The 9243-nt window shown below is 37.0% G+C and overlaps 1 protein-coding gene across 3 annotated transcripts in view; it reads right to left on the reverse strand.

Moving 5' to 3' along the window:
• The window catches only part of LOC311081797 (uncharacterized protein), a 118527-nt gene extending 109284 nt beyond the window's left edge, over window positions 1–9243 (reverse strand). For 2 of the 3 annotated variants that reach the window (XM_084112474.1, XM_084112473.1), the window contains exons 1-2: window positions 9026–9216; window positions 8391–8525 (exon numbers count right to left, since the gene is read on the reverse strand). In XM_084112474.1, the coding sequence (XP_083968600.1) occupies window positions 8391–8475 (85 nt within the window). In that variant the 5' untranslated portion in view covers window positions 8476–8525; window positions 9026–9216. Of the gene's footprint in view, window positions 1–8390; window positions 8526–9025 lie in introns of all 3 variants that reach the window. The other variant, XM_084112475.1, reaches the window with a different exon arrangement.

The following is a 9243-nucleotide window of genomic DNA, read 5'->3' on the forward strand; positions in this document are numbered from 1 at the left end:
CAGAAGCTTCTCAAACCTTTTGTCAGAAAGTCTATTTCTTCTACAAGAACATTTACAGTACAGTACCACATAATCACCTTTCTTGATACCCTGCATAATATCCTCATTCCTAATGTCCAGAGGAATGGACCAGAACATTCAAGGTTTGTTGTCATCTGGGACTAGTGTTGTCAAAAGACCCGGTACTTCGGTACCAAGTCGGTACTAAAAAAAATGAAACCGTTACGGTAACAGCTTTTCTTAAGTACCGGTGGTTCCGAAGTACTGGGTTAATCCGGTTCTTGATACGCTGTCCGAAAGGTGCACAGTTCCGTCCTCTTCATAAAAACACTGAGACATGGTGACCGGCGGCCTGGCTAATGCGGTGGCTCTGAATCCACTTGTTGACAAGAAAGGAGAAAAGAGCCACATATGGAAATATTTTGGATTAGCGCTCATAATAGAACCGATGCAGCGTTTTTCTAGGCGCACCTCTGTTCATGGTTGCATAGCAATGACAGACGCCATGGGAGAGCATTGCAAGCGTTTATGGAAAGAAGGAGAAAGCGGTGCGAACTGCGCTCTATGATGACGTGGAAGTATCAACAAAGAATTAATTGATTTCTAGCCCTTGCATTAGCTTTACTACTAGATATATTTATGGAGAGAGAAATAAAAATCCACCCTGTACAGCTATGATCAGCTGTTCGGTCGAGCTTTTGATGTTGTTATGGAAAGGGCGAAGCTGATCGGTTGGTTGTCACATGACCTGTTGAGATGAGATGTTGAGATGTTTTAATCTCGCCGCGGCATAGATAGCATGTCATTTCTATTATGAGCCCGCTTGGCGCGCGCCTACATTTGAAATAACGAATTTGTACGCACAAAAAAAGCTATATGTGAACGGCCACTAAAGTGGTATCGAGTGCGGTTGTATCAGGGTAGTTTTACGAGTACAAGTACATGAGCACAGTATCGGACCGACACCCGAGTACTGGCATCAGTATCGGTGCATCCCTATTTATGTCATTAAAGGTACACTATGCAAGATTTGTACCTTAATATAACAGTCAAAGTCCAATACAATATTTTAAAAATGAAATATTTCCCCCCTTGCATTTCTGTTTAGAGTGCACATACATACTGCATATTCAGTATTTGTGCACATACATGTATGTGTGAGTGCCATGCCAAACTCCTGTGCACTCCACTGCACAACCAAAAGACACAAGATAACAGCATTTTACATTTTCACATCTGTTTGTAGTTTGCCGTGTATTAGGGGTGTCGAAATTAATCGTTTCTACGATGCAGACGAGGACGATTCGGTATCGGTTCAGTAATAGACCATAACCGATTATAATGTACTGACACTTTTCTGACATCATTTGTCACGTATGTGCTTTGTGGCGGTAGCATACAATGGCAGAGGTAGGCGAGACATGAGTGCGAGAAATTAAAAATGCTCCAACTTTTTCGGCTTTTACGAACAACCTGGTTAGCACGCCGTGGAGAAGACACGCGCTGTGTGCGCTCATGTCACGCTAGGGATGGGTACCGAGACCCGGTATTAAACGGGCCCCGGTGCTGAATTATGAAAGACCGCTGGATCGATAAGCTCGGACGTTATCGGTTCTGCTGTCGGTACTGGAGAAATTAAGAAAGTGCTATTTATTATTGCTAAATTATTATCTTGCAAATTTAATCTCGCCAGCCACTTCTATATATAATAATACTGAACCATTTGTCTGTGATGCATTTTTGCTAAAGAGAGAGAGAGTGTGTGTGTGTGAGAGAGAGAGTGTGTGTGTGTGAGAGAGAGAGATCGATCTTTCACGCGGAGCCACGGCGCGCACAACACAACAGCCCTGCTTAATGAGTGACGATGAGGACAGAACTAAACATTCAAACGGTTACACTTTAGATCTTTGATATTAAACTAATTTTATTTTAAATTTAGATTTTGGCTTCCAATGATTATAAAAAAGAAGATATTTGAGGTATAACCATTAAAAACTAAAGCCGCATTCTCTCCAGCGCAACTTCCTTCCCTTCACGGCGGTGCGCTGTCATTTCTTTCTAAAACCCAAACGTAACGTCAGAATCTGCACGATCGGTGATTGTTGTAAAATGTAGTCTATACTGTTGCTAAACTGCGGGACGCGTTTGATAATAAAAGGCTATTAAAAGTACCAAAATTGACGCAATAGACGCTGTTCCAAATGCGGCGCGCGCTCCGAAACGCACCGCAACGAGACAAGCAACGTATGTTTTGGGCTTCGTGTGCGCATCTAAACGATCAAATATACACAAAAATATGTCAAAATGGCCATCTTGGAGATTCACTTAAAGAGTTTATTCACTTAAATACAGTTTATGTCTTAAATGGGCGTAAATAGTTGGGAGAACATATAATGATTAGATCTGCATTTGGTCTTAAAGAGGCAGCAGTCTAATAAACCTGTTGACGATTGCTCCATTAATGTGAATCAAACAACAAAAGGCAAAGAGAAAATCAGTCGCAGGTCTTGAATGAATCATTTTGGCTTTAATCTATCTATGATAAACTATGCAGTGTTATTTTACATCTGACTTTATTAGATGTCTTTTTAGCCCATATTACTCCTGAACAGTAATGTCAGTAGACATTACTGAAATTAAAGCACTGGGTATATAATTTGTATATTTGTTTTATTGTATACGTTATTTTTGTTTGACCATGTGTTTGTACTTTGTTTTTGCTGTCTTATGTCTTCTGTATATAAAACACAAAAGCCTGCACCCTTCTGCATAACATACATGTTTTATTTGTTTTGTTAAAGCATTGCTTTTTCTTTTGCTATAGATATTTATTTTACATTTCAAAATATAAAGCAATATTAATTATGTTCTAAATTATTTTTATTTAACAAAAAGAACCGATAAGAATACCGTTAAAGTACCGGATCGATAATGAGTATCGGTAAGAGTAGTAATACCGTTAAAACCTTAACGATACCCATCCCTATGTCACGCACAAATAGAATATGCAGGAGGTAATACCACAAGCTTGATAAACCACGTTAGCCATTTTCACCCCGAGCTGTTAAAGCCTAGCAGAGTCTGACTGCTTTAGAAATGCGCGGATGAGCTCCAACGTCACCCGAATCCACAGCCAAAAACAAATCATCCACCCGCCCCAATAATTTTCTCTGATTGAAGTATCTGCACCCGATGGTCAAATTACAATTATTCTGTGTTGTTACACGTGATTATAAATGGATGATCGTCACCTTCAACAGCGGACTCAGCGACAGTTGATGCGCGCATCTCTATGGTAACATGATACACTGATGAATGAGCGCTGCTTTTAAATGAACATTTCTTTAAAACAAAATTGATTTGACAGAATTTCATTTTCTTAATGGCATAAACAAGCTTTACTCCCTTGAAACTTAAACTGGAATGTCACTGTTTCTGTCACAGCGACTTCCCAAACAGGCGAATAATTCATAAATTGAATAATTCATCTTCCAGAATACGTTTTAATAAGTTTTGTGAGTTTATTTTAAGTCCATCTCCTACCCTGAAGTCCGTTTTGCAGAGATGGACTAAAAATAAACTCACAAAACTTATTCAAACGTATTCTGGAAGATGAATTCTTCAAATAGTGGTAGAAGAGGATGTGGTGCTGGTCCTTCAAGAGTCACTCTCAATCTGTCTGTCTATAAAGCCTATAAAAAAACAGTCTTCATGTATTTCACAACACTTCAGCTTGTGATTCTTATTAAGTGGGGGTCATTTTTTAGGATTCTTTGCCTAACCCAAGTCTCTGAGACCCTGACACCTTGCACTTCTGGAGACTCCAGGTAGGTTGCAGTTCTGGAAAATGGTGGCACTGAAGACTAAAGGGTTCCTGATGGTTTCTTCACCTTAATTCTTCATTCTTTTGCAGTTAACATGTGTCTTTTCTTCTCCACCTGTTTTTGTCTGACCCTGCTGACCCAATGAGCATTTCACTGTCCAATGGTCATGCCTTAACTGCAATCTCTAGTATTGCATTAGTATTGCATTCTTCTCATGGGGATTTAATAATTTTTGACTTTTCAGTCTTAGTTAAATCTCTTTTTTGGCTTATTTTATCTGTAAAAGAAAACTTGCCTAATAATTCTGCACACCTGAAAATAAGACATTTTTCATTTCCAGCCTTCATGAACAATTATATATCACTTATACATGATTAAATACAAAATTAATAGTAGTTATTAAGATTAATATGGTTTGGAATTGGCAAAATGTTCCTGGAAATAAAATATGATCAGAAAATCAACGTGCCTAATAATTCTGCACACAATCATATTGATTAATATATCAACATTTTATTAAAGCTTTAGTATAGCTTCTGGTGTTTTAAGGTCAATTCTGTCCTTCCTGTCTAATAAAGAGAGGCAGAGACAGTTCAGAGCCCGGATAAACGCAGATGTAAAAGCTAGGGCTGAGTATCTTGGAAAAAAGAGAGCAAGGTATTATAGGGTTGACTCAGTGGAGTGATAATGTATCAGTAACAAGCAAACTTGAAATATTAATCGAAATAGGTTCACACTCCTATAAACATTCCTATAAACTAAACGCGTAATACGCATGTGCACGCCATCAGCGTTCTCACAGGTTCGCGTTTTTAAAGTTTTCGCAGAGAGAACTAAAGGGTTTTCTGTTAGAATGGTGTCATGTTAGCGGCCCCTAAGTTAATAACTAATGATCTTTGCGACGGAAGTGAATCAATCAAAACTAACTTTAGCTGGACAATAACTTTATTCTAGAGCTGCTGTAAAGCCAAAACAATCTGTTACTTTAATTTCCTATTATCACTGTAAAGCTGCTTTGAAACAATCTATATTGTTAAAAGCGCTGTATATGAAGGTGACTTGACTTGACTCATTTGCAATAAGCCTAAGGGCCCTTAACTTGCGCTCTCGGGGGCGGTTCAGCACAAAGAGGAGGCATGTTCCGGCGCAAACGTTCCCTGGTGCTATTTTGCAGTTTCAGAAAACAATTCCGCCACTGACCAGGAAATACCTAGTCTAAAGTCAGTGGCGCGTTTTTCAGATGCTATTTTAAGGGCGCATGCTTGGCCATAATGTAGCGTGTGCACAACACTTTGCTTCTCTACTCTACACAGACACAGCAGTTCACATTTTTGCAAACCATACATAATTACAAGGAAAATATTACAACATGAGGGAAATCATTGTGGTGTCCATGAAGATGTGAAAAAAATAGGCATAAATCTAGCTTACACATTTACCCAAATTATTATACGCCTGTTTAACCGAAGCTAATTTGGGTGGGTTTCTCCCATCCCCATTCAATGTCACTTCTCTGTCTTTTACAGTCCTGACGAGAACGTCGGTCTCCTCGGCTGTGAACCGCTCCTGGCGTGCGCCTGGCAAATCCGCCATTATAATAGCAATCCGCCATGGAACAAGCGCGCCTGCATTTAAAGGGAATGTGAGATGGCATTCGCGTTTGATACTTGCATTTCAGATCGTTAAAATAGGGCCCTAAATGTTTTAGCTGTATAATGTGTGAAGACTATAACCTTGGCCATTGTTTATTAAGCATTATAATTTTACAGATTTACTGTAAATTTTACAGATTTTTAAATCATTAAAAACTTGTCAGTGTCTCTTACTTTGTTTCAAGTTTGAGTGTTGGAAAGAAAAATGATACTGAGGATGGTTTTTATGGTAATCCTGAAAAATATTGCAGAATGTCCTTCCGTCTAACAATAGCCGTGTTTCCATTACAGATTTGCGCAAATGTTTTGCGCTATTATCTAAATATCGATAAAAAACTATTGCGAAATGACGGCGTTTCCATTAACCGATGTTATGCGACTAAAACATCCTTTTTTCTCTCGCGATAAGTCATTCCAAAAATCACGGCAACGGACGTTGGTTTATATAATATCACAGCCACCGCATTAGACATTATTATTATTGTTATTATTAATGGAAGGAGACGTGGCATGTTTTCCAAGCATTAATGGCAGGGAAAGACCCTTATACTGCGAATGACGCATATAAGGAGTTTCTGGGTGTTTCGCCCTCATTTCTGCTCCGAGGATTTGATTGTGGCATTTCTTTGAGATTTAGAATCCAGTATTCCTATAGGCTAATTATTGTTTATTTTATGAATTTAATAAAGAACTCTGTCTCATATTCTGTCCAAACGATCCATGTAGGCTACTTTTGTGTCCATTTGTTTTTCCTTTTTTAACCCCTAATTGAAAAATGAAAAATAAACGGTTGTCTTTTTAAAACGCAAAGTTGAACACCAAAATTTGAATTTGAACTGGCTACACCAACTGCTGCGCAAAAAAGTAAATATCGACGAATTTTCAGATTTTTGTTTATGACTTTTTGCCCCTTTATTAAACATTTAAAATATTCACAAATTAATATGGAAAACATGTCGATTTTACTGGTTTTCTAAGGCCAAATTAGAAACTGTAATTGATGTCTTTCCCGCAGTGCTGAATGAGAAGAGCCATTAATATTATTAATAAACTATTGTTTTCTAAGTGTCGGTTAAAATCACATCTCCATCTCCGCTGTTAAGCAGATGCGCTTTTAGAGAGAAATGCACCTTTCATACGGATTACATAATGAAGGTATTAGCTTTCGATTTCGAATTTGTTCGTTTTAAAGTGGACATTTCAAGCTTTAGCCAACATAGGCTATATTTTGTTTCAGTTGTCGCGCTCCAGTTTACGGAGATCATGAAAGTGCGTCTGATTGTTTCTTTTATTTTACAAAAGCACAACGTTTTCTTGTTATTGTGAGTTTACACAAATAAAAGTAGTTGAGAATAATGTATTATTATTTTCTGTATCACCAGTATTTTGAGTATTTTAAGTTGTTTCCAGATAGGAAACATTTTTGATAGGAAAATGCAAGTGTTCGCGGCCGCGCCTCCATGCCATGCAGTGCGCGCTCCACACTCAGCTTTGTTCTTTTTTTGCATAAAAGCGTCTTCTAAATATAGCCTATTAAATGTTATAATAAAATAATATAAAATGATTATTATTTGCGTAGCTATACATGGACCTCAAACACACTGCATCTTCTAAGTCAGGTGACTGTAAATGCGCAAAAACTGTTTCCATTGCAGTTTTGCGAAATATTCCTTTTTCGAATTGCCTGAAAAACCACCTCATGAGAGTGTAAAAACTTTTTTGCGATAAATGGGTTTTTTTGCGAAATTGACGTGTTTCCATTAAGCGTATTTTCAATTCGCAATTTCAATTTGCGCAATTTGAAGGGTAATGGAAACGCGGCTACTGACACAGGCAATTAATTTAACCCATATTTGTGTGTTAGATTACACAATTCTGTTCTTTGTTGAGTTAATGATAAAACAAGTCTTATTTACTTTATTGGAATTCCAGCTTTTTTTTTATTTGGTTCTGAATTTTGAGTTATCCAAAAATGAGCCCATGTCTATATGAAATCCCAAATTGATTATATTAATTGTGATTAAAATGTAGTTTTCCGAGCACTAATTGTTTGTTGAGCACCAATTATGGAGAGATCAGTACATTTGTATATGCCAACAATGGTAGAAATTTAATTAATTTAAAAATTCATCACGTTACCCAGGAATGACATTTTCATGGGGAAAAAGATCTGATTCACCAAAAAAATGGTTAATTACATTCTTGAAATGTGTACATATCACTGCATTACATACACAACACTCTAATAAGTATAGAAAGTCCTAAAATCTAAATTTTTTGCCCGTTTTTTTTTTCTTTCACATTTTCAAATCCTTATCCGTCATTCACCCAAATACCGAATGAGTTCTCTTTGTGCTTGAACAATTTAAAATCATTTGAGAGTTCAAACTAGCAAGACTTAAAAACACATGCACGTGCAAACACATGGATTTTCATACCGATGCTGTTCTGACCCAATCGGACCAGTGACATTTCCATCAACTGTCCCGAGCTGAAAGAGTATTTCACTGACAGCGCTGGACTTTTCTCATTTCTTTCTAAAAATAAGCATTTATGGATCACTCTCCCACTGCCAACCAAATGATTTTCAGTCTTATAAAAAATTAAAGTAAAGGGCACACAGTTGCCTCCTGGAAAGTCTGACACTGGTTTGATACACCAGCTTTGTTTAGGCCTTGTTCATATTTTTCCTGATTGAATGTGTAACTTTATAATAACAAATACCCAACGGGGAAGTAGGATCTTCTTGGGTGCATTTTAAGGCAGCATTAGTATTTTTGTCCACGAGGAACCTGCTCCATATCGACTTTAATTAGGACACTAATATGACATTCTTCAAAAATATCATTCATTTCTGTAGAGCTGAACATTTTAATAAGGATCAAAATAATTCAGCTTTGAGAATGAAACCAACCTGTTTGTTCCTCAGTTTCTTCTTGTTTCACTCTGAATGTTTCTTCAATCTTCATATCTTCACTCTCCTCTTTAATAAACACCATCTTTATAATAGTGTGTCACGTGGATCTCAGTCGCTTCACCAGGAGTTTTTCTGTGTGTTTCGACAAATTGTCATTATTAAGATGAGAATAATTAACAGAAAGAAAAATAAATCCGCACTAAATATCTGTGTGTGTCTCAATCCGCTCTAGTTCAGCGCACTGGTAAGAGTCAGAGTGAGCAAAAAAAAACAAAAAAAACACTAGCACTAGTACAAATAATAATAATTTAAAAAAAAAAATATACAGGCACATCATATTTACTTACGATTTATATTTTGCTACTTAATGGCTTTTATATTATATTTAATAGATGACACTTTTATCAAAACATTTGCTATTGGTTAGTAAAAGTTGTCATTACAAATGTTTAGTGTTCTGGTTGCATTTACACAGTTTTAACCAGCAAGTGTAAATATAGTCATAGCAAACATTAACTGAATCTTGATTAGGAGTTTCAAAAAGTTACTTTTCTCTCATCACTACTTGCCAGTGACTGAATTCGTGTTTACAATAAACTGATTGACGATATAGGGAGCGAAATGAGACGCACCTTTTCTGTTACCCATGTGTGGATGAGCTTTACACATAAAAATAACTTTAATTAACGCTAGATAAAGCATGTTAATGTTGTGTTCAATAAGAAGTAATTTATCGCTTGTATCGATTTAAACTCTTATAAACACAAACCCGTGTCAGATGAATCTCAACAAACACAGGAATACGGCGCAGCTTTATGACGTCATACCGCCAGACCAAAATAAAAGCCCT

Source organism: Abramis brama (genome assembly GCF_963993115.1).
Source record: "Abramis brama genome assembly, chromosome: 4".
NCBI lineage: Eukaryota > Metazoa > Chordata > Actinopteri > Cypriniformes > Leuciscidae > Abramis > Abramis brama.